Raw genomic sequence first — 26,055 nt, 5'->3', positions numbered from 1 at the left:
AGTGTGTTTTTGTATATTTCTATGCAGCGTCAGTGTGTGGAGTATGCTCTTAAGGCACGTCCTCTGAGGAGATACATCCCTAAGAACCCGTACCAGTACAAGTTCTGGTATGTGGTGAACTCCACTGGGTTTGAGTACATCATGTTTGTGCTCATCATGCTCAACACACTCTGCCTGGCTGTGCAGGTAAGAAGTCGCTGTATTTACACTACTGAGATCAACCACACATGACAGCAAGGATTATTCAGTAGTAATAGATTGACACAAAAGTGGGCATCAGGTATATTTCCAAGTTAGGGCATTTTGGTTGTTATAGCCAATATAAAAAAGTCCTAAATATGTCTACATATGTGGACACATCAACTATTTTGCAGATTAGAGTTTATGTGACAATTCATGAACATACTCTAACCAAGATGTTTTTTATGCCTAACCAAACCTTAATCATGTTAGTGTGATATCATAAAACTAAATACTCTGTATACTGCAGGCGGACTATCCAAATATAGTGTTACCGTATATATACTCTAAACAGTATCAAGTTTACTAATCTACATTAAAGTAACAAACGTGGGTCTGAGTGCAATTATAAAATATTTTTTAGTAAAGATTAATTAGTTTCTAAAAATGTTATTTTTGCCAGTTTTCTATCTGCCTAATATTCTTTACTTCAGTTCACTGCAGTTTTTGTCCATGCACTATGTGAACAATTTTATAGTTTTTGACTTTTGCACCCCCCAGTGGTATTTTTAAAAAAGACACTATGATAGACATAAGTGCAAGCAGAACCAGGGACAAGGAGATTAATGGGCTGAAATCAACATGTACACCATCAATTCTTTGATTTTTCTTCCAAAGTCTTTTTAATGCTATTTCTTATTTTTTAAACAATTTTCAAAAATTGTTACTTATTGTTTCATCTTTCTGACCAGAATCTTTGTTTAATCTAAAATGAGTGAAGTGCATATATTAAAATAACAGCAGCTCCCTTTTCTTGAGTTTTCTTATATTGGCCCTTTTTATCTCTTCTTTGCAGCACTATGGCCAGTCGGCGCTCTTTAACTATGTAATGGACATTCTTAATATGGTCTTCACTGCTGTCTTCACTGTGGAAATGGTTCTCAAACTCATCGCTTTCAAACCCAGGGTGAGTTGCTCGGCAAACGTCTTCACAGGCAGCCACTTCCCCCAGAGCACAAACACACAGTCACTCAAATAGATTTTGAAGTCTGAATGACACACACACACGCACAAATGTCCTACTTTAATATACATGTGTTGATACAGTTAAATTTATTAAAGGTATATTTTGAGAAAACTGCAGAGACTTAAGTGAGAAGATCAATAGCCATCTGTTAAAAATGAATCTACAGCCAGCTAAGCAAAGCACAAAGATTGGAAACAAGGGGAAACAGGAAATCACAACGCCAAAAAATAGTCCAGCACATAAGTGCTGTAAATGCCTTTATGGATTTTGTCACCTTTGCACAGAGTCAGACAAGCTGTCTCAGCCTGTTTCCAGTCTTTCTGCTAAGCTACGCTAACCATGTCCTGGTTATAGCTTCATACTTAGTGGACAGATGGGAGTGGTACCAATCTAGTCATCCAACTTTGTGCAAGAGAGCAAATAAGCGGATATCCCAAAATGTTTAACTATTTCTTAAATCTTTAAGAATGGAGCAGCATACATCATAAACGTGTGAAAATGGATGAGTCAGTGAATGTTTTTTTTTTCATTTTACCCTCAACTGCGCTGCCCAACAGTGTTGTGTTGAGAAGAAGGACAGGATGCTAGTAAGAGACTGAGTGTGGGGTGCAGTGCTGACTTCTACCTTCTTGGTTTTTTTGCACTTAATGTTTGTGAAGTTTTTGGTAGCAGTCTTTTGCATGTAATATTAGTATAGTATCAGTTTGGTGCAGATCCTCAACCACAATCTGTCTAAATCAGTGCAATCAGTGCTTTTGTTACCAGAATAAGTCTATATCAATATCAGTGTTCAATTAAAGACTTTTTGTTTGTGCTGATCTCACACCCAACTTGCCCACCGCTCACTCCACCTCACTCAGGGCTATTTTGGGGATGCCTGGAATGTGTTCGACGCCCTGGTTGTGATTGGCAGCATAGTAGATATTGTTCTCAGTGAGATCGATGTAAGTAAGCTCAGCTACAACGATTCCCGCTGCTCTCTGACCTCTCTCTTTTTCGGGCCACCTCGTCTCACACTGCTGGTTTCCATGGCAGGACTTCTGGCTTTTTGTCTGCGCGCTCTTAATACTTTATCTCCTTTTTTCTCTCTCTTTTTGTCCTCCCATGACCCTGCCATTTCATTAAATCCTTTGACTCATTCCCTCTTTACCTTCCACTTTTCCCTGATCATCCGTCTGATTCTGTTCCCCTCTCTTCCTCTTCACACTCTCTCTCTTTCATTCTCTCTCTCTTTCATTCCTGTCTTTACCCTTTCATGTTACACCATGCATTATTACAGCACTATTTCGCTGATGCTTGGAACACATTTGATGCCTTAATTGTTGTTGGTAGCGTTGTCGATATCGCTATCACTGAAGTTAATGTAAGTACTACTTTTTTCTGCCTCCCCATGTTGAACTGAAGCCTTACAGGAAATCCACATGGCAGCTGCCAGAATTATATGTTGAAATTTAGTAGTGCCGAAGTTCTCAACCTATTTCTCTTGAGGACCCTGAAATGAAGCAATGTCTACTTGACCAGGCAGGAGTTGAAAGCAGATCAATTTATATAATTTATTCAAGAGCCCTTCAAAAAATGAGAAAGAATTTAAAAAACAACATCATTTTATTATGTATTTAATGATCCTATGACCCCTCAGACTTTAATTTGGAACCTCTTGTGGGAACCACTTCTCTAGTGTATTCAGTTGTAGCCTCCATTTTAAAATGTTATCTGCTAAACTGTATCTAAAACTGATATCTATCATGACGCTAAAACTTTGAATTATTTGTGAAATTACATTCTTAGTTGTCAAAGTGCCATTGTCTTATTCTGTAAAGCTTCAGTTTGACCTTCATTTATGTCCTGTTGTTATCAGTGCTATATCCACAGTACAATGAGTTAATCAACTAGTCGATGTCTTGTTGACACTTTGTTTCTGCTAAATGTTTTATTGTCAATGTGTTGCAGTAGTGTTTGTTGCGGGAATCTTGACAAAAATTTTCTGATGAACATGCTGATTGTTATCCCTTGGACGTGGCAGTGAAAATAAGTGTCTAAAACAGGAGTCTCTCACATTTCTTTGTGAACTGAGGCCTGTATTTGGTTCAGATTAGGATGATTTATAATGTGGTTGTCTAATTCTTACTCTTGTTCGTTTTGTTTCCATAGAAACTTGTAGAGGCAAGTATGGCAATGAACAAAAATGTTTTCTGTGTGTAACTTGTTGTGTATAACAACTTTATCTTCGGGACCCCTTTACAGTGGATTAAAAACTAAACTGGTCATCTAATAGATTTAAAAAATATATTTTTGTAATTTTGTAGTACAGTAACACATAATTTTAATTGAAACCTTATTTTAGTAGTGATTAAAGTCAGCCGGTCGCTTTGAAAATTCATGTCAAGTCTCGATAAAATAGTGGATTACTACTTCTCTTTGTTAACCAACTACAAAAATAGTCTTCTCTTTATAGGCTTGGCTCTTCACAAAAACACCTAAAACAAAGACAAAATGTCTGTGACCTACTTTGTTGTGCTGTGCCTTGAGTTCAACTTATACAAAAATGGTCGTCAGATCTGTAGTTCAAGATGCAAACATACACCAGGAATGCTATGAGACAAAATCTCAAGTTTCTGAGGAATAGTTATGGTGATGATGGTGCTTGTTAGGGGTGCAGTGTACCAAAGACTCACCACTCAACCTGCCCCCACGTCCCCCTCCTGAGTGCTCTCACGTCTGAGCTGCAGTGCTGTTTTTCTGGAGTTATATTTCATGTTTTCTGTGTTTTCTCAGTTTCTGTTCCAAAATGTGTGTCTGCATGAGTGTATAAACAAGCACTAACTTTGTTTAAAACATACGGTGGTGGTGTGTGTAGGTTATTATTGTTATGCATGTGTGTTTTACATGTGTACAGTTTGTACTTTAAGGTGTGCCGTATGTATGAATGTACGTGCGTTGTGAATGTTGGGGACATGAAGTCGATTTCACAAGGGCTTTCATAGTGGTTCTTGTGAGGCACCTTTTATCCATCATTTACATTTATTTGTGGTTTGCATGTGCTTGTTGCTGTTTGTGTCATACAGCAGACTGACCAGATCAGATATTCAACTTTATGCATTTAATCATCCGTAATAGCTGATCTACAACAAGCTTGCTTTTAATTTATTGTTCTTTGTTACTTGCTTGCCATTCCAGTCATGAGCTGTTTGATTGTTTAATTTTTCACCTAACCACTGTGATGCATGCTGGGAAGCAACAACCATTCCCCCCATTCCCTAACATCCTTTCCATGTCCCGCCTCTCACAGATGGCGCTTGGCCACCCGCTTCATTCCCCTCCGGTCAGTTTATTCCATAGAGCCTTGTGAAGTTTGCCCTTTCTCTCTTGCCATATCCCTTGACCTTTACCTCCAGACAGAATGGCCCTGGAGCTCAGAGTTTGGAAATGTCCATTCTACACAACATTAAGGACAATTGTAATGCAGAATCTGTCAAACACAATCAATGCTTGAAAAGCTAAAAATCTGAGATTCTTAGGAAATGTCGTTTTTTACTTTCCTTAAAGTTGTGTAGTTGTGCAGCTTCAGATGGCTGATTTAATGCATCAATATAAGGTAAAACAGATAAGTCAGGATGTGAACTTTAGAGCAACTAAAACTTAGATTAGGCTTTAGCTACAGTCCTCAAATTAAAGTAAAAGTCTGAGCATCCCTTGACCAAACAGTTTTCAGGTAAGAATCTGTGAACTGAAAATTCATCAGTGGATCGGAAGACACTTAACTAGTCCTTATCTTTGTACATTTACACTGATGGTGGTTTAATGCAGCTGAGTTTGAGGTTCTTTGATGATCTTGTGTTTGTGTCTCTGTGAGTGATTGTCTCTGTGTTTTGTTCTGTCTTCCTGTAGTGAGCTCTTAAAGCTCAGAATGGAGCTCATGTGTAGCGCAGGTGTGTAGACTCCAGTCAGGTGCATGAACACTCCCAACAGTAACTCTACTCTCTTCCCTCTTTACACCTCTCTGCCTTTCCTATTTCAGTATGACTCAATCTGTCTTGCTTTATTTTCTATCCCAGTAGTGGTCTCTATCTCTGGTTTCCTCCTCCTGTTTCTCTCACCTTTCCTGTCGTTCATTCACCTCTTTCTGCACCGGACTGTGAGAGCGCCCTGCTATGGCAGTTTTGTTGCAGGGCACTACTGACATGCATGAGTTGCTGCATTGCTATGAGTTCACCAATGGCTCCTCATCACCCAAATGTCTTGCGTATGCGTGCAGTGCTTCCCCAGCAACGTGGCAATGCTGAACGCATGCTTCATCAACGCTGTGGCCAGGATTACCTAAAGAACCTCCTCAAGCTAATTCTACATTTTTATCATTTCTGCTCATTCTGCACTCATACTGACGGTTTGTCAAGTATTGCACTGAGGGATTTGAATGAAGCCATATCTGTCTGGAGTATCTCTTTTGTTTTAAGTGCTGAGCCTTCTGATATGACTCTTTTCAGTGTTGAGTTAATCTCATCCTTTTGCAAAAATCATATTGTCATTATACAGGATGTGTCTGACCACCACCACTATAATTGATGTTGCTATTTTATTTTGCACCTGGACTTTGTCTGTGTACAAATGCTCACTGAATACTGCTGATATCCTATAATTTATTGTTAATGACATGAATTGCAGACAATAACTGTGTATGGGTGTGGATTTGTGTGAGCGACTATCAGATTATTTTATTACGCAGTTTTTCAAGCATTTTCATTTCAGCCACTAAAAAACAACAACCCAGTTTTCATAAAACTGGGTTTACATAAAACCATTACAACCCAGAGGAGAGTGAGGTTGCAGCTGTCTTACTATACATGTACTCCAATCCTTGCCATTAATGATGCACACAATGTATAATTTTGATATGTTGATGTGCACTTGCCTGAATCTGAATTCTAAATGTTGAAATACAAGAAAAACAAATAATTAGCTAAGAGTCGAGGCTCTGTAAGAATAGCAGACGGCGCTTTTATCATGACATGAATTCATAACACATTTGTTATGTCAGTCAGTTAACTTCTCATTAACATTGTCAAAGACAATCTCAGCCATACAATCCATTTAAACCCATCAGTAATGACCATCACACCGGGGGAGTGATAAAGTTGTGTGCCAGTCTTACATGTGACTAAGTAATTAAGTAATTTCATGTTGTTCGTCAGTCTGACATGCAATTGTTGAGTCCTGCGTAGAGAATGTTAAGCTGTAAACCTGTTGTGTGGCAGTCTTTTAAAGTGTTAAGATAATGTTTTATGCCTGTCATTATATTAAGCGTATATAGACAGTGATACATGAATGTCTGTCTTTGTCATAGTGAAACAATAAGACAGTTTTGTCCCGTCAATGAGAAGAGTAGTGACTTTGTTCTGTCTACGTCTTGACTGAGCCTTTTCGAATGTAATGTTTACGTGTTTGGCCCAATGTGTGTGAGACCTGTGGGCTCTGTACAAGTCATTAATACAGGTCTTTGATTTTAAAGCCAACGGAGACTCCTCAGGTGGATGAGCAGGGGGTAAGATGCTCCGCCCTCCCCCTTCAGGGCCATGCCATGTTTAGATCTGCATCTCTTTGTTTTTGTTTTTTCTGTTGTCTACATCTCCTATGATCTACTGCTTATTTCCTATTTTATTTATTTTCTCATCTTGAGGTTTCCATTCTTTATATTTTAATTTCTTTCTCCCGTTTGTTTGGTTTGGTCATTTGCATATATCCTAAAAAACAAAAAAGTTATTTCTAAGGAGAGTGTGTCACTCAAACGTGACGCTGTGTGTCCTGATAGGTGGGAGTGGTATAGGGCCGCTCCTCACGTTTGTACTGTTGACACTGCTACATGGTCTCTGCCACCAATCTTGCGTGGGGTAGTGACCCATGGATGACCCCTAGGATCAGGTCACCCAGCTGTGACCTGTGAACCTCCTGGCCGACCCGTTCGGGTTGGCCCCACTGTGACTCCGCATGCAGTGACTCTGGACTGAGGGGGCCATGCTTGTGCAGATGTGTCCTGTCAAGTATGGCAAGGTTTTCTCCAGCATGCTTGCCTCCTTGCTTCCTCCCCTGTAGGTCTGTACAGTGACAGGGCTCCTGACAGTGCTTTGGACTCAGACTAACAGAAACATATCAGCTGTAGCTACACTGCTTTAGTGACTCTGTCTAATTATGTTTTGACCAGAAATTCAAGTCAAAAATCCACAGCTTTTCTCTATGCTGTATAAAAAATTTTTACTTTTATAATAGATGTTGCCACCACAAAAAAAAAAACCCAATCTATGCTAAAAATTCAGTCTAGGCTCTAAACATGCAATTTTCAATGACATAAAGTTGCAGTGCTGCTTTCTCAGCCCATATGTATCTGGCTCCTGGGGTCTCTGTTCAGACCTCATCATCCCGTAAAGCACAGCCAGGTGCTCTGTGTTCACTACATACACTGCTGCCTTCCTGGCCTCTGACTCTGGACTGTTTTTCCACAGAACACGGAAGACAGTGCTCGCATCTCCATCACCTTCTTTCGTCTGTTTCGAGTCATGCGGCTGGTCAAGCTCCTCAGCAGAGGGGAGGGCATTCGCACCCTGCTTTGGACTTTCATCAAATCCTTCCAGGTGAGGCGTAGTACAATTATCTGATCAGTGACTGACAGAAATGTTAAAGTCATTTATATTAATCTTCTTTCTTTCCTCTTTTCTGCCTGAAGGCTCTGCCATATGTTGCTCTTCTGATAGCCATGCTGTTCTTCATCTACGCTGTGATTGGAATGCAGGTTGGTAACTAAACTTGACAGAAAATATGTTTCCTCTGTCTTACCTGAGTTGGTATGGTTGCAGTTAAATTTGTGTGTGTGATATTTCTTCATCAGGTGTTCGGAAAGATTGCCATGGTGGACGGCACGCACATCAACAGAAACAACAACTTCCAGACCTTCCCTCAGGCTGTTCTCCTTCTCTTCAGGTGTGTAGGATTTGGGGGTCATGGGTGATCTGGAAACTATTTCACTGTCAAATCAAGTCGTATTTTATTTATACGTCCCAAAATCACAAATCTTAATTTGCCCTTGGGGGCTTACACCCTCTGTTTTTAGACTCTCGATTTTGGTAAGAAAAAACTCCCCAAAAAGGCCTTTTAGTGGGAGAAATACTGCATGAAACCTCAGGAAGAGCCACGGAGGAGGGAGGAAACTTCCACTAGGATGGGAGATTTTAAATAGATGTCAGTTGTATAGAACAAACCAAAACAGTATATAAACATTTTGAAAACACAATTTCTGATGTATAAAGATGATAAATTAAATGTGAAGAATGGTGGAGAGGTCTCCACCATGGAGATCTGGGGGACGATGCTTTTTTTTAGGTTTTGTCGGTTAATCGTTGAGTGATTAATTTCTGCCTTTCATGCCTGTCTGTTCGGCAGATGTGCCACTGGAGAGGCATGGCAGGAGATCATGTTGGCCTGTATGCCAGGGAAGCTGTGTGACCCAGAGTCTGACTACAACCCCGGGGAGGAGATGACATGTGGCAGTGGATTTGCAATAATTTACTTCATCACTTTCTACATGCTCTGCGCCTTCTTGGTACACATAAAAATAAAACAGTTTGGCTTACTGCTAGTTAGTAGTGCTTAAGATTACCTTCTGTTCCTCTTTAAGTGTTGGTATGACTAATGTAAAACTTGCTCTACATATTTGCTCATGCACAACCTAGACCCATGCAACTCTACAGATATTCTAACATGGCTACCAATATAAGTAACGTGTAAAGTGGTAATACCAGTCTACCTAGTCTATAAGACTCATGGATTTGCATGTAACAGTGACTTTTTGGTCAGAATTCACAGCCCTTTCTTAAGTGGCCAGTACTTACACAATTTTCTTGTGCCCCTCCAGATTATCAATTTGTTTGTGGCTGTCATCATGGACAACTTTGACTATCTAACACGTGATTGGTCCATTCTTGGTCCACACCACCTCGATGAATTTAAGAGAATTTGGTCAGAGTACGACCCAGAGGCAAAGTATGTGCTTTATTTACAGTATCCAAAAGTATTGCACGTTCATGTTTCTTTGCACTAATTTGTCAGTCGGCACATTGACAGTTTACATCTTACATCTGTGTTCTTCCTATACAGAGGCAGAATTAAACATCTTGATGTTGTGACACTTCTTCGTCGTATCCAGCCTCCTCTCGGCTTTGGCAAACTGTGCCCTCACAGAGTTGCTTGCAAGGTCTCTGCACTTCCCTTTTTTAAAAAAATACTTTCAAAAATGCAGAAATGCTGATCATTTAGCCGGTCTGTTCTGTTCTGATCCACATTGAAGTCTTCTCTCTGGTCTGTTCTTTCAGAGGCTGGTAGCCATGAACATGCCTCTGAACAGTGATGGCACAGTCATGTTTAATGCCACTTTGTTTGCACTGGTGCGCACCGCCCTGAAGATCAAAACAGAAGGTATGAGCCAAATAAAAACCACATTACACTTTACTGCTCCTAAAAAATACATACAGTACTCCGCTGATGCATTCACTGATTCTCTGTTACCTGTAATTACATGGATTACATACATCCTTGCATGGATTTAAAATGGCTGTGAACTTGAGTGCTGGTTTCTCAGGGTTGTTTGTTTCCCTGCGGTGCAGGTAATCTAGAGCAGGCCAACGAAGAGCTGCGGGCTGTCATCAAGAAAATCTGGAAGAGAACCAGCATGAAACTGCTGGATCAAGTGGTGCCTCCTGCTGGTGGTTAGTGGAATCGGCCTGTGTCTGTCTATGAAATCACATACACCTTGTAGTCCTTCTGTTTCAGTTTGACACACAAAGCAGGCTAGCTTACACAGAATCACACACACACCATATGCTGCCCACATGCTGTTTGCATAAAATTACAGGAAGCTCCAAACTGCTCTATCATAACTATGATACACACACACACACACACACACACACACACACACACACACACACACACACACATATACATTCTCACACACAAGTAAATGTATCTGTGTCGTGCTGTTTCTGCTCTGCTCATGTTCTCCTTGTTGCCCCCTCAGCAGTGTGTTTCTTATCCATGTGTGTTTGATCCACACTCCTCCCTTCTGCCCTGGATGCTGATGGAGGTCACTGACTGTCTGCTGGGCTTTGGGCTTGCATGGCCTTGTAGACCACTGTGCAAGTGCATGCTCTGTCTTTCTCACTAATCTCTCTCTCTCTTCTTCTTTATCTGTCTCTCTCCTTTCTATATTACTCTGTCTCTCTCTTTTGCCTTAATCTCTGTCCTTTTCTCACCGCTTGAGCTTCAACAGCTTATTCTTCTCACACTTTTATATCTCTGTATCCAAAACTCTGAGGCACTTCAGAATATTCTGAAGCAGTTCTGTTTTAGGGTGGTGGCATGGAACTAGTGTTGCCTCTCTCTCCGATCTCTGTCCCCAGCGTGCTTGTTCAAAGTGATTCAGACCCCTGCTTCAGAATGATTCTCACACACTCTTCAAAAAAAAAAAAATGAAATGGGACAAAAATACATGCAAGAACATGGCCATACAAAATACAATATTCACGGGCTAGCACACGTCATATAACAAAAAGGCATACATGAGCACAAACAGGTAAATTTACACAAACATACTGACATGTATGATGCATACTGTAGATCTGCTTGCTTGCATGTGCTAAAGTAATCAAGTAAATGGCATTCTCTGACATAAGGAAAAATAATTTGGTTCATACACCTTCCTGCTTCCCAATACAAAATATAAAAAACAAATTAATGCCAGTTAATGTTATTAATGTTATCTAAATATTGAAAAGTATCTCTTTTGCAGCCTGTAACAGTAATTTTTAATCATACTGTGTGTTTATTTGTGGTCTATTTGACCTTAATTCTGCTCAGTCTGTCTTCTTCATCAGTAGCCCAACATTAAGGAAGAAGGGACATAGAAGTTACAGTTGCTACAGCTTCAATGGGTAACATTGATGCTGTAGGTGTTTGAACATTAATTCCTCCGACTGAATCCATCAAATTCAAAATCACACATATAATGTAGAGGATCTCACTTTTATCATCTAAAACTCTTCACATGTAGAAATTCACAAACTCAACACTAAGATATTGTAGCATATATTTGATTTTCTGTTCTTTTAAACACAGCAAAGGAGCTCAGTCGGTGCAGATTGAGGTACAGTATATACACCATCAAGATGGATGTATATAGTTTGGGTATAAATCATTTTGGTTGATTGGGGTTAAAGAGTGCCTCGCTTGTCTACAATCCTAAGGTGATGGACCCACAATCTTTAAAGAGAATGGACGAGGGAGGAGAAGAGTCTCTCCTTCTCTCTCCCAGGGTACTGTGTGTAGTGACCTGCTGACACAGGAAGCATTTGTGTGGTCTGTTCACTCAGATGATGAGGTAACCGTGGGGAAGTTCTATGCCACCTTCCTGATACAGGACTACTTTAGGAAATTCAAGAAACGTAAAGAGGAAGGCCTGGTGGGTGCTCACCCCTCCCAGAACAACACAGCTATTGCTCTACAGGTAAGTCTCACAGTGTTTGTGTGTAATTTGTGAGAGAGAGGAGAGAGATTGTTTGATATTGTGTGAAAACATGGATTTATGAACATTGTAATTTTGTTGAGTCGGGTCTGTAAAATGTGTCTTTGTGCATTTCATTCAAATATCATTAAGTGTGCTAATGTTATGGTTTATGATCCAGCAGGACGTTCATGATCTTGGTGTACAGTATGAATCTGTTACTGTGATTTGTATGTTTCCAATGTGTGAAGTTGTTATTTGTGTCTCTGCGTCTTTTAAAGTTACAATCATTAAGATTTCAGTTCTGGTTGATTTGACAACACTTGTGGTTACTGGTGGTAACAGCAAGTATGGTTTAATAATACAAAACACTCCAAGTAGAACAGCTACTTTGTCATGACATAAGAGCAAATGGTGTATTTGTTTACTGTTCAGCCAAACAAACGATTGTTGTTTTAATAAAGAAGTCAGGCGATCATTTTCCATCATTCCTGTAAGCAAATGTGATCTGATTTCATGCTGCACACAGCATGAGTCTGCAAACAGTATGGCACAGTGAAAGCAGCTGGTTACCTCGTAGAGAGGTTAAAGGTGTGCATCTTGCCGGCTGCAGCTGTGGCTTCTCCTTCTTTTTCTGTCACTCCCTGAAATATTTGAATCTGAGCCGCTGTCTAAAATGTAGAAAATGACTGCCGTCTTGTTTTATAGACTAGATTTTTGATGAACAACCACATTTCATTTACTGTGACTACTTCATAATAAAAGTCAACTCGTGTTTCACCAAATAAACCTGGTAAGCTGCAGCAGTAGGAAATGTTTGCATTAGCAGTTATACAGCATTTCTGTCCGGGAATGTTGCCACGGACATCCAGTTTGTAATACTACAAATATATAAATACTGCAATACTTTCATCAGTGGGCCACAGGCTCAATCACCATTGTGTTGCCTCATTCAGTGATAAATAGTGACTTAGCAGTCATTTGTTGGAATGAAAATCTTTGAGATTGTTACTTTAAATATCATAGATGTTGATGTTAAGCGTGTGTCATCGTCTCCGCCCATCATTTCATGTGTTTTCTGTACATCACAATTCACTCACTCGATTCATGAAATTCACATGCAAATTCTTTGTCATTTCTGTTACCTTATAATGTACGATATATGGCCACAACATAACCCCATATATCATTGTCAGACAGTAAACATGACCAGCTTTTAGTTCATTTATAATGACATTTTTGTGTATGTTGTGCTAATGTGGTTCAGTATACCTGCAAAGGAAAGGAAGGGAAGAAAAGTAATTCTTTACTGCACTCACTCCAGCATATGTGTGACAAAGCACAGCTGGATGCTACACAAGACATTTCAGCTAAGTAATACTCACAGCAGGTTGCATTCAGGAGAGCACATTTGTCTGTCTGTGTGTTCTCATCTCTCACAGTCTGTCAGTGCTGTAAATGTCAGGTGTTGCATATCCCAGCACAGGTGTGTGTATGCCCAGTATGTGTGGTGGTTGTGACTGTATGATGCCAGATTTCATACTGTGAGTTTTAAGATGAAGGTCCCCCACTGTAGCGTTTAGCCCTCTTATTGTCATGGTTACAGGCTGGCCTTCGCACGCTGCATGATATTGGGCCCGAAATTCGCCGAGCGATATCATGTGATCTGCAAGATGACGAGCTAGTAGACTTTATTCCAGAGGAAGACGAGGAAATTTATAGGGTAACTGATTTAATTTTACATGACAGGAAGAATGTTGAATGTGCTTGTAACACTTATTGGTGTTTTACGTGGTAATTTACACATCAAAAGCTATTTATTAAAGGAAATGTGCTCAGAGAAATAATAACCAGCTAAATATATAGTTATTATATTATATAGTATTGTCTATATATTGCTACAATATCTAGCTTTTTTTTCATTTTGGCTTCCTTTGTTTTTCCTCCATTTCAATCCCAACAAACTACAAACAATGCATTCATTTTGCTCACATCATGTGCCATGAAACCAGCTTCTGAACTTCTTTTTGCTCATACAATTTCTGAAAAGAAAATCAGCCCTCAGACTTAACATCAATAGCACATTTGTTCTGTTGCTTTGTAAGAAGTAGAAGCCCTGGTGGTTTTACTTTGAACATTCCTTCACAGCGTAATGGCGGACTCTTCGGTAACCATCTCATGAACGGTGGTCATCGGCGATCCAACGGCCACCAGACCAACGCCACACAGCGACCTCTACAGGTGCAGCCTCCACCGCACTACGCCCATATGGAGCAACCGGTGGGACGCCTGTCTCGAGCCAACGCCATGTCCCACCCCAACCACCATCATCACCACCACCACCATCACCACCGCCACCACAACTCCTACGGCAAGTCTCCAAAATCCACCAACATCAACCTCAACAATGCCAACGTGTCCAGTCTGCCCAACGGAGGACACCATCGTTACTATGAACATGCACCTCCCAATGGCTATCCAGGTCTTCGCAGCTCCTACTACGACTACGACAAGCCTCGGACACCCCAGGGTCAAAGGTATCCACACACTGATCTTCTGCAGAAATGGTTAAATGGATGTAGAGTGACATCTGTCAGCTGAATTATCTGTGCACCCTGTCTCTTAATATGCTTTGTTTGATGGTGTCTTCTTGTTTCTGAACATAACCAAATGTTGAAATTACATTTGAACTCAACATGTAAAATCACATCACATTAAGATATTCCCAATATAACACCAATAGATTTTTTGAAGACTGAATATTCATACAGTAATTATTTGTAGAACAGGTAGATACCACATTTGTATACAGGTTGTGACAAATTCATGTCAGTTATATAAATAAATGACAGTGGTGTCAAAAATTTAATGTAAACACTGATGAAAGTAGAAAATCCCCTTTATTTTTGAAGTGCAAACCATACCATTGTTTTTGTAGTTAAAATGCACTTAAGTTTTAGTTCCAGTGTCATTTAAAAATACCAAATTTGACTTCTTATAGAATTAGTCAAATTTTGGGGGAAATAGGCTTATTATCTTTCTTGACAAGAGTTAGACAAGAAGATTGATACCACTTTTATGTCTGTATTGTAAATATAGCTTTAGAGCCATGAGACGTGTAGCCTAGCTTAGCATAAAGACTGGAAACAGGGGGAATTAGCTAGCCTGTCTCAGTCCAAAGATGATGTCCACCTAAAAGTACCCATAAACCTCACTAACACAGTACATCTTGTTGCTTTAGGGGCTAGCTGTTTCCCACAGTTTGTTGCTAACTGCTAACTGGTACCTTCATTTTTATTTCCTGCACATAAATGAGACTGGTATCAATAGTCTTATCGAACTCTCTGTGTAGTTTTCCAAAATTGAAACCAATTTAAGGTCTCAAGATTTTGGTCAAATTTAGTTTGTTCATATAGATAAGGAAATTTCTTCAATATATGGAGACGTGATAAATGGTTATTTTGAATGAATGCCTGACCCCAGTTGGTTGTGTTTTTCCTATTAAGCAAGTATTATTTTTGTGATGAGACAGTTAGGAGATATCTTCAGATACTTAGTCACAAAATAGTTCTAAAATATATATAGAATATCACCCAGTGATAACAGCAAGTATAAGAGTCTAGATATGGATTATGGATTTCCCTTTAAGTGTTTGGCTGAAACGTCAATAGATAATAATATTAATAGATAATAAACGGTTGCAGAAGTTTTTAAATGGATTTCTTTTTCCACTGTTCTCCTCTCATGCAGCTATCTTAGGCTCTATGACAGCACATAACTGAGGAAATTATTTCTATTTATTTATTAGTTCCTATGCCTTGAGTGTCCTGTGGACATTATCTGTTGCATAAGTACTTTTCCCACAGGCAAGATCCAGCTTCTTATCAAACCTTCCTGTTTCACAAACCTATATTGTAAACCCTTCACTCCATAACGCCTACGCTCATACTGACAGTTAATTTCATCAGTGACCAATAGTATACTTATCTCCTGATTTAACATGCTCTGTTTTAGTCAGTCACTCCAGCACTGGGCTTGTTTTTCTTTAGTACCCAATAAGTTTGGGGGACAATTTCATTGCTGCCACTTTACAAAAGAGGAATGATTTTTAGTTTGCTTCTTATCTTAAGAATAGAAAATGGAATTGTCAACCCACAGTGGAGTCGACGTCCGCCATCACGCTCTCTCCTCCTCATACATATATATGAGAATGCTGTATATGATTCATATACTGTATGATATATATGTTGCGCTTTCTCCGTCATTTTCTCTGTGTTCTCTCCTCCCTTTCTCCTTCCTAACCAAAATGCTTTCTCTCAACCATCCCTCTGCTTTCTTGGACAGAAGGCGCTACTATGAGACCTATGTTAGGTATGTTGTTTTCCTAGGTTTGGCTCCAGCAGTATGTCTCATCACAGCAAAAGAAGGACTTTATTTTAATTTAGTTTATTTTTTTCATTTTGACTGGGTTATGGATCGGTGAATGGTTGCATCCTTGCTAAGTCAGTGTTATGTGCTATATGCTGGCCAGTCATTTGTCTTGGTTATCATCTGCTTCTGGAATGATGCAGTGTCAATGCTTTAAAGGAGAAATAATGTGAATGTTAGTGGCCAGCATATCGCTGAGACCAGCCCTGCTTTATGCATGAATCAAAGTGACGTGCTTGCTTTGAAGGAGGACCCAGATGCTTGAAAACAAGGAAGCGTATGAGAATGTTTTGAAAATTTGCCACCATCAGTTCCACAATTAATTCACTTCAAGAGATCTGTGTTTTAATTATCATAATGAAGGACCTCAAAGTGGGATGTTTAGATGACAGTGATCCTCTTCAGCCCGAAACTTCTGCCTGTTGTCTTGGTTTGGCTGTGGTTAGTATTTATAAGGGTGGTCAGTTGCATCGCTGCCCCCTGGAGGCTTGCGTCTGCATGGCAGTGCATGGCCCTATTCTAGTAACCCCTCTGAACAGCAGCAGTGTTCATGCTCTGACCCCTGTGCCCTGACCTCTCATCAGGTCCCACGGAGTGGATGGACACCACCCTACCATCCGCAGGGAGGAGGAGTTTGATGAAGACCGCTTCTCTGGGGAGTATTACAGTGGGGAGGAGTTTTATGAAGACGACAGTATGCTGTCAGGGGACAGGTATTACTCTTTCTCACTATCAACTGAGCTTATGTAGCAATCTTATGTGCAGTTGTATCCTGCTCAGAATAGGAAGCACGTTTAATAAAATGTAAAGGGTTTTAGAATAGTGTGTGCCAAACCCTTGCCTTCCAACATACTCTTTATTCTGTATGTTGACAGGTATCAGAACAGTGACACAGAGTATGAGACTCCCAAAGGTTACCATCACCCTGACAGTTACTATGACGATGATGAGCAGCCTCTCTACCGCGACTCACGTAGGTCACCAAAGAGACGGCTGCTTCCTGCCACACCTCAAGGTATCTTACATTCTTGTATACGGCAGCATGAGTTACATGTCCATGTCCATACTGTATATGTCTAAATTTAATTTTCCATGTAATACATTTTAAATAAACTCACATACAACACTGTCTTGCTTGGCAACATAATATCACAAGTCACAACAGATCCAAACATTGGTAGAGAGTATAGACCTTGAGCTGACGTGTGTTTCTTCTTGAATATATACACAGCTTTACCAGTAAGAAAATACCAAAAAAATATAATTGTTATGAAGTCAGAGTAGAGCTTAATTGAATACAATGCATACAAATAGTAGCAAATAAAAATAAATATAGACATATAGATAATAATACATAATTTATTTGTTCTTTTGTTGGTTTTTGTAAACCTAGCTATTAGACTGTGTTACATATGCAGCTCTGGATAAAATAAGCCATAAAACATTTTCCTTTGTCTTAAAAGGGTCTCTCTACTGAATGCACTCATACCAATACATTTAACTCTCACTGTATGATTTACTCACTCACCCAGTTTCATATTCCTTGAATGCTTTACAATATTGCATGTGCTGTTAAAGTTTCCTGCATGAGGTCACTCACTGATCCCCTCCTGACTCATTCAGGTAACAGGAGGCCATCCTTCAACTTTGAGTGTCTGCGCAGACAAAGTAGCCAGGACGAGCTTCCACATCAGCGTACTGCTCTACCACTGCACCTTATGCAGCACCAGGTAACACAGGCACATGTCTCACATGTACTGTTTGCTCACTCACATTGTTTTGAACACTGTGTCACATTTTGATCATGTTCAGTCAACAGACTTATCATATTTCCCTCTCATATTTTTGCACATATCCTCCTGGAGTAACAGTAGTAGTTGTAGCTATACTTGAGTAGAGTAGTACAACTTGACTGTACTACAACTGCCTGTGGCTGTGTATTAAGTCTGTATGATGTGTCTCTTGACCCATCAGGTTATGGCTGTAGCAGGCCTGGACTCCAGCAGAGCCCACCGCCTCTCCCCGACCCGCTCCACCCGCTCCTGGGCCACTCCTCCTGCCACTCCGGCCAGTAAAGACCAGTCACCATACTACACTCCTCTCATCCGTGTGGACCACCCACACAGGGAGAGCGCTGCTAGCAGCCAAGTGTCTGTGCGCAAGAGCTCCTGGTACACGGATGACCCCGAGTTCTCCCAGAGGACGTACTCGCCCATCCACCTGCAGGTGCCGCCTGAGTACCATAACCAGTACCACCAGAAGAGAGGCAGCGCCACCAGCCTTGTGGAAGCGGTGAGTTTGAGGCTTGGTTTGGATGTAGGGAAAGGAGAGGTGTGCCTGACCAGATACTTTATAATCTCACTGCCACATTTTTAGACATGTGCTGCATAACAAAATATGACAAGCAAGATAAGTAAAACAAGATTGCAAAGATTCACAGTAACATATTTTTTCCTCTCTTGAGCAGGTTTTGATTTCAGAAGGGCTTGGGAGATATGCCAAGGACCCCAAATTCGTCGCTGCCACAAAGCACGAGATAGCAGATGCGTGTGAGATGACGATAGATGAGATGGAGAGTGCAGCCAGTCACTTGCTGAACGGAGGGATGGCCCCGGTCGTCAACGGGGTCAACGTGTTCCCCATTCTGACTCCAAGGGACTATGAACTGCAGGACACAGCAGCCAGCTACAGCGACGAGGAGCCAGAGACAGAACCAAGAGCTCCTTATGAGGAGGACCTGGCAGATGAGATGATCTGCATCACAACTTTATAGCAGTGGCTGGAGAAATCTGCAAATTAGAACCATGTCAGACTAAATCAGTGAAAATTAAAAAAGAAATGCATCTGTTGGCTCCGACCAAAAGAAGTGCCTTTTACATTGAAGAGAAAAGGCATATAGAAGAGAGACACATTAGTCCCGTTCATTTAAGTTGTACTCCACCTGCCAGCAAAGGAGGTCACAGCACAGAGCCAGATACCATCCCTGCTGAGCACAAAGGGACTGACTGCACCCTTCTGTCAAAGGCCTTGACCTGGAGTTGACGTACTGGTTCAGCCTGCAGCCAATCAGAGATGAAGACATTGATGCCAGTGAAAGATGGAACAATTGGCAGAGGTGTGAGATACTCTCTAGGGCGGGTCTTTAAGGGTGATGACAATCAGATGTACGATGTCATTACCTCGGTCACTTTATTAAGGTTTGGCATATCATGCAAGTTTTCAATGCAAGCATAGAAAGGCATATCTCCTCCCGTAGTCGTTAGTATATATTGATCCCTTTGTTGTCATAACAGACCGTTTAACGATCGCTACAGCTGAGTCAAAAAGTGAAGAGCACCAGTAGAGTTGTACCAGATTATGCAGGAACTAACTGTCCTACTTATAGCATTATTCAACTTGAGATATGTACTTTTGAAGTGACAAAAGCATTTGTGATAAATGCACTAGCAGGCAGGTTATTTTAAAATTTTAGAATAGCCTGGTTAATATTTCATAGTTGATATGCTGTAAATTGTATTATATAACAAAAGGAACTTTGTAAAGAGATTCTATATTTTGTAATTATGTATAATTTAAAAGATCAGCAATATGGACCCTTGTGACTCCTGTTATGCTATAAAAGCAGACTTGCATTATTTTATTAGGTACAATATTCTAATGTTCATTTGCCTTTTATTTTTTTGCTAATATGCACCCTTTATTTTGCCTATAAAAACAGCATTTTTAAGAGGTTCTGCTTGTGTGACAACACTGCTGCACAAGATATGCAAATGGCTTTGATTTCTTAGCATAGGAGTACATGTGTTACTTCATTAAACCAACACCAGTTGCATAAGGTTAAGCCCCCTTTAAAGGAGCATTTTTAGAAGGCAAGCCTCAAGGATCCAGTGCTGAAATTTTATACAGATGTGATGACCACATTTGTTTGCATATTTTGTGCAGGGCATGCACAAGAATTTAAAATGCATAGTGCATTAACAATGCTGCTTTTTTAGTTGGTTTCAGAGTCAAACCTAGGTTTCGTCAACCCCTACTGAAATGCCTTTTTGCTGCTGAAAGAAAGAAAAATGATAGATGGTAATAACAGGGATACATTCATTCATGCTGGGATTATCCATGACATACTCTTCGTTGATCATGGTTGTAATTCCATTAAACCTTTGTACTGAATCTTGGCAATCACATCTTAGCCTTCATGTAGTGTGTGAGGCCTCGAAGCCTGTGGTGGCAGGAGACACATGCACACATCCAAAGGTCAGAAACAGTCCAACGTGTGTTTTAGATGGAAGGACAGAGGGTGTCCTGGTGTCAGGATGCTGGAGAGAGGCAAAGCAATACTAACCCCCCGCCCCTTACTCTCTCAGCCTGCCTGGTTCCTGCATACAGAATACCTCGTTAGGCAACAGTGACAACATATCATTGTCTCAATTTACTGTCTGTCACAGTGTCCCACAGTGGAGTCTTTGAAAGGGATTAGGTAGGGTTGAACCTAGACTTTGTGTTTTTTCCCCTAATGATATTTATTAATGAGACTAAGGGGGAAACTAACCCTTGTTGCATAAAAAGGAACAACTGAAGCTCACAAGTTGGAACACAACAAAATATCTTTTTATCAATTATCATTTATTGGTCTATTACAATACTAGACTAAATAAACTGAAGTGGGCTTTTTCAGGCATTACCATGGAGAGTTTGAATTAGCACCAAGGATATTTAGGGTTAATGTGATCTGTTGTTCATGAGTGTTTGATTTGTAGGTGAGTGCATACTGTACTCTAATTCAACCGAATACTGTCATGAAAGTGTAGGTTTTCCATTTTGTGTGCACATTGAAAGGGCTCTTTGAATTGTTTGTGAGTAAAAAAAAAAAAAAAATGTGTTCTAGTCCTTTTGTTGATGACTGTCATATAAAAGGACCAATGCACATAACAGGCACATTGTACTATTCGTAGCAATTACAGTACTGATGAACTGAAGATATGCATTATTTTGTAAACACTTTTAAAAGTTGTGTTAAACTAAAGATGAAAAGAACTTACTTTTACCTCATGTCAGGGATTCCTGAAAAAAGAAAATATTGATTTGGTTCAGTCTATACCAATGGTATTTAAATATTAGCACATAGCTGTTTGTCTTTGCACAAGTAACTGTATAGTGCTTTTGTTTCTCCTTTTTCTAAACAGATTTGTGTATTAAGGTGAGACAATTTTGTACTTTTTGTGACTGTGTGTATGGTTTAGTGGAATCTATATTTGTCATTTACACCTCACCTTACAATGCTGGGAATGAAAGAGTATTAAAAAATATTTTCAAGGTGCACTGTTTCTCTGTTTGCAGGTAGGGAAAAAAATAAAATGGTAAAGTACCAGTTTACAGAGAAACACATATTGATTTGAACGTTTCTATTAGTTTTCTTCATATTGTTATGATTATAATTACTATTACAACTATTAATGTTCTGAAAGCTGTATTAAAATAGAAGATAATGTAAAATATGTACAAAAGTATGGAAAGACCCATGGTAATGTTCTCTACTTGAAAGTCTTGATATTTGCTCCTTAATGTTTTTATTCAGTAAACATAATTTCTCTTAGTAGCAAATGCTTTACTATAACCTTCTAGGTTTTGTATCAATACATTTTTTTGTATTTTTGATTTTATTTGGCCTTGACTTTATTTGAATCGATACTGATATTTTATTTTCTATTGATCATCATTGAATAAACTTATGCTGAATTACTTTTCTCATTTATTTCTATTCTGTTTTCACCACCACAAACTCTATACCCATGACATTAAAGAACTCTTCCTATCTACTATAAAATCATAATACAGTGATTACAGTGATACAGTGACAGTTTAAAAAAACAGAAATATTGAAACACTGTAGTCATAGTTAACTAATGACTGGTGACAAAAAGTATGTGTAAACTGAATTATACACATTTCACGCCAAAAGCTTTTTAATGGATGCATGTAGGTGTGTGTACATTTCAGGCGGGCGACACTTTGTTGGTTGAAATCTCCACAGTCGTTGTCGTCTCATCCTCATCCTCCAGCAAGGGCTCTCTCCCACACAGCAGGAAGGGCACTGCATATTTACGAAACTGCGGAAAACAAAATGAGCCATTGCATAAAATATTCAGCCAACACAAAATATATCGTCTCTTTCTTTAATGTAATAACAAACATTCAGACATCATTCAGCAGCAAGCACAAGGTGCATTATTGTCAATTATATATGATGCATAATATAGAACTACAATGAATATAAAACTAAAATTCTAAGATAATGTTAAAGATATTGCAAATCAAACGATAACTTAAAAAAATGTCTCTTGACAGTTTTCTTTAATCCCCATATTTATCATATATAACTTAAATAAATGTTTTATAATACTATAATGTAGTTGTAAAATATTGTTACACAGTTGTAATAGTATGTAATATGTCTTTAAAGGAGACGTTAAAATTGTTGACAAATACTGTACAGTAATAACTTATTAAAATGGGCATGTCTGCTTACAACTACATCGTAGTGTGTTATACATAATTTATCTAATGTTTATATAGTGCTTTATGTATGCTACTGACAGTGGGCTGACTATTGTATGACTAATATAACGTTAGTAATATACATATACTCTTTTTGTTTTCCTTAGTCTTAAAAAGATAAAGAAATTCAAATCAATCAAAAATGCATTTTATAAGACTATGAATTTGGTTTTGTGAATGTAAAATGTACACATGATCATATTTAAATAACAAAACGTTATTGTTACATTTGCATTAAGTTAGTTAGTTTAGTTAGTTGTCTTTACCCCCAGTTCGAACAGAAACCCACATTCCTATACTGAATACCAACACAAGGTCTATCAAAACCACTAGATGGTGCTGCCGACCCAAAACAGAAAAGTATTTTAGAGCTGAGATGTGATGAACAATTTCTTCATCACATCCGGATAGAAATTCTATTATGATCTGTATGTAGTGTTCCAGTACCTGTTTGTTAAGGTAGATGTAGATAATAGGATTGTACACAGTGCTGCTCTTGGCCAGGTAAACTGGCACTGTGCCCACTAGTGGGTTAATCTCCACATCAGGGTTATAGACCACCAGCATGGCCAGGCTGGCATATGGCATCCAACTGATCAGAAACGTCACGACCATCAGGACCACCATGGACGCCACCTTCATTTCTCCTTTAGCTACTGCACCACCTTCCACACAGGCCATCTTTGATACCTGTAATACAGAATGTAACCAGTTAGGAGGTCCATTGGATCATTTATAACACATGACTGTGGTAAATCTTTGGTTTGATACTGACAGTGTGCTACTGTTGCATGCAATGACCCTTAATATGTCCTCATGTCTCCTGTCTCCTGCATGTGTGCACCATGGAAAAGACTATAAGATAAACTAGGGTTACTTACAAAAGGCACATACTGTACACCAAACACCAGCTGTCCTCTGAGCAGGCAAAACGCTTTTTACTTAAGTAAAAGTACCAATACAACAATGTAAATATACTCCATCACAAATAAAATCCTGCATTCAAAATCTTACTTAAGTGAGTACATAAGTATTATTAGGAAAATGTGCTTAACATTAAAAAGTGAGTGATATATTATTATATATGACATTACTAAATTGTTCCTGAGGCAACAAGTAAGCAGCATTTTAATGTTGTAGAACTAAAGTGAAATATCTAGTTAAGTAGTTTGGTCCAGTATTTCTTGACCTGGGGTTCTGCCCTCCTCCAGAGGATTAAAAGATAAAGTGTTCTGTAACTCAAATGTGTTTTGTTTTTTGTTGATGTTTTACTTTACTTTACTTTATCCTATTTTAAAATTTGGATTATTTTACCTCTTTTGGTCTCAAATAATTATCTGAATAAAACCATGTGACAAGTTTTGAGGGGAAATGGACTTGCTAACAAATCATAGACATAAATTGTGACATAGTTCCTCAATACTGCTTTTTTGTACGGTTGGGAGCCACAGGTCTAATCCCTAACAATTCATTGCATTTTATAAGTTAACAAATGTTTTTTGCTGTAACATCTTAATTTGAAAAGCAATTAGTAATTACAGCTGTCAGATAAATGTAATGAGGAAAGAAACACTACAATATTTCACTTTCTATTGTAGTATGGACATATTCAGGTTCAAGTGCCTTAAAGTTGTACTCAAGTACAGTACTTGAGTAAATGTACTAGTTACTTTCCACCACTAAAGAGGAATGTATAAATGCTCACCCGGTGTAATGTCCACATTAGCTTCGTGTAGGATGCCAATATAATGGCAAAAGGTACAGCAAAGCACACTGCAAAGTAAGCCAGGATGTAGGAGACGTTATGAGGGTCCCTGCTGTGCCAGTCTGGTGCACAGGAAGTCCCGACACCCTCCAGCTCATACCTGCCCCAGCCAAACAGCGGGGGTAAGTTCCATGTGAGGGACCACAACCAGGATAAGGCAATACCTCCAACTGCATGCTTTTTCTGGAAAGTTATCTGCCCCAGTGGTTTACATACAACAAACATCCTCTCCACTGCGATCAGAGCAACAGTGCACAGAGATGTGATGCCTGCGGACAGGTGAGGGGGAGCATAGTCAGGTGGACACACGAGAGAGGTAGGGAAGTGCCTGATAACTTGAATGAATATTTTTCTGTGATTACATGAAAATGACATAAACACAGTGAGGAAACGTGCCATCCATAGAAAGGATATTCATGTTGTTCTATAGTTCTGTAAGAATATAAGCAGTTAAAAACACTACTTAACCTCTACTGTGCTCCTCTTTTTACTCACCAAACAATGACACTGCAAAGCCCTCCATCACGCAGCCTGTTCTTCCCAGGGAGAAGTACCCCTGGGCGTTGTTGACCACAGACAGCACCCCTCCAGTCATGGCTGTGCCCAGGTCAGCCACAGCCATGTTCACCAGAGCGTAGTTGAGTGGCTGCCTCAGCTGCTTGTGCATTAGGGACACAATGATCACTGTACCGTTGAATATGATGGCCGGACCGGTGAAAATGGCCATAATGATGGAGAGAATGATGAAGCCTGTGCGTGACAGAGGGGGCTCCCCATGTGGGCCCAGGTAGAAGGAAGCATTTGGGGAAAGAACAGATGGTTGCATGGATGCAAAGCTTTAAAAAGTGGTCGAGGTAGTTTCTTCTTGTCCTGGAGCTTCTAGATGTTCAATAACTTCCCTGTCCAAGTGTGACAGCTGAGATTACATGTCCTAAGAATAAGTACTCCAGACCAGGACTTAACAAAGAGTAATTCCTCCAAATGATGATCCTTGATCCCTCACCTTTTGCTTGATTGAAAAGGCACTTACACAGAATGAGTGCACAGTTATCCTCACCAGATCAGTCTGCTAACCATGCGCAAAGAAAAAACACTCCCTGACCACTCCTACCTCTCAGAGGGATAAAGAAGCTGCGGGTTTAGCTGTCTGAAAAATGGTGTATATAGTAATATAGTTAACATGTAGTAACTACAGTAGAGATTGGCTCAGGGCTGGTGATCTCTTTCTGGTTCTTTCTCTCACTTTCTATGTCTTTCTTTCCCTCTCTCTCATCCCCTCTTGCTCACCTTACACAAACCAGGGGTCAGTGAAAGTTTAATCAGTGTCAGTATGAAGTCAGGTCAACTTATTTATAGAGCACATGTAAGAACAACAGATGTTACAACACAAATGTAGATAATGACAAACGGAATGATTTAAACCTGCTATAAAACATGAGTGTACATGACAATAATGTGGTGGATGACAATAATTGTAAAAAGTTTTGTACAGCATATGTGGAAAAGGCTGCTGACAAAGTTTAATTGTCAGATTTAAAATTAACACCTTGGTTTTTA

The 26,055-nt window shown here is 39.6% G+C and overlaps 2 protein-coding genes across 14 annotated transcripts in view; one reads left to right on the top strand and one right to left on the bottom strand.

Annotated features, from left to right (window-relative positions):
* The window catches only part of cacna1da (calcium channel, voltage-dependent, L type, alpha 1D subunit, a), a 62,897-nt gene extending 40,980 nt beyond the window's left edge, over positions 1 to 21,917 (top strand). For 5 of the 13 annotated variants that reach the window (XM_051414587.1, XM_051414581.1, XM_051414580.1 and 2 more), the window contains 21 exons: positions 28 to 186; positions 1,037 to 1,147; positions 2,487 to 2,570; positions 6,714 to 6,746; positions 7,702 to 7,830; positions 7,923 to 7,988; positions 8,085 to 8,176; positions 8,636 to 8,795; positions 9,108 to 9,235; positions 9,350 to 9,446; positions 9,565 to 9,667; positions 9,856 to 9,957; positions 11,620 to 11,753; positions 13,357 to 13,473; positions 13,899 to 14,287; positions 16,095 to 16,121; positions 16,763 to 16,891; positions 17,054 to 17,193; positions 17,802 to 17,908; positions 18,153 to 18,470; positions 18,646 to 21,917. In XM_051414587.1, coding sequence (XP_051270547.1) covers positions 28 to 186; positions 1,037 to 1,147; positions 2,487 to 2,570; positions 6,714 to 6,746; positions 7,702 to 7,830; positions 7,923 to 7,988; positions 8,085 to 8,176; positions 8,636 to 8,795; positions 9,108 to 9,235; positions 9,350 to 9,446; positions 9,565 to 9,667; positions 9,856 to 9,957; positions 11,620 to 11,753; positions 13,357 to 13,473; positions 13,899 to 14,287; positions 16,095 to 16,121; positions 16,763 to 16,891; positions 17,054 to 17,193; positions 17,802 to 17,908; positions 18,153 to 18,470; positions 18,646 to 18,951 — 2,931 coding nt within the window. In that variant the 3' untranslated portion in view covers positions 18,952 to 21,917. Of the gene's footprint in view, positions 1 to 27; positions 187 to 1,036; positions 1,148 to 1,764; positions 1,795 to 2,067; positions 2,152 to 2,486; positions 2,571 to 6,713; positions 6,747 to 7,701; positions 7,831 to 7,922; positions 7,989 to 8,084; positions 8,177 to 8,635; positions 8,796 to 9,107; positions 9,236 to 9,349; positions 9,447 to 9,564; positions 9,668 to 9,855; positions 9,958 to 11,619; positions 11,754 to 13,356; positions 13,474 to 13,898; positions 14,288 to 16,094; positions 16,122 to 16,762; positions 16,892 to 17,053; positions 17,194 to 17,801; positions 17,909 to 18,152; positions 18,471 to 18,645 lie in introns of all 13 variants that reach the window. The other 8 variants (XM_051414582.1, XM_051414579.1, XM_051414588.1 and 5 more) reach the window with 3 other exon arrangements.
* On the bottom strand, positions 21,911 to 25,397 carry LOC127371651 (parapinopsin-like). The gene is made up of 4 exons (XM_051414589.1): positions 24,994 to 25,397; positions 24,439 to 24,767; positions 23,181 to 23,423; positions 21,911 to 22,285 (listed from the first exon to the last, which is right to left on the bottom strand). The coding sequence occupies exons 1-4, from the start codon at positions 25,322 to 25,324 to the stop codon at positions 22,172 to 22,174; spliced, it is 1,017 nt and encodes a 338-aa protein (XP_051270549.1). The 5' UTR covers positions 25,325 to 25,397; the 3' UTR covers positions 21,911 to 22,171.
* Positions 25,398 to 26,055: the final 658 nt, after the last annotated feature.

This window comes from Dicentrarchus labrax, unplaced genomic scaffold (assembly GCF_905237075.1).
Source record: "Dicentrarchus labrax unplaced genomic scaffold, dlabrax2021, whole genome shotgun sequence".
In the NCBI taxonomy this organism is placed as follows: Eukaryota; Metazoa; Chordata; class Actinopteri; family Moronidae; genus Dicentrarchus; species Dicentrarchus labrax.
The sequence above is the reverse complement of the archived record's forward strand: the minus strand, read 5'-3'. Positions and strand labels throughout refer to the sequence as shown.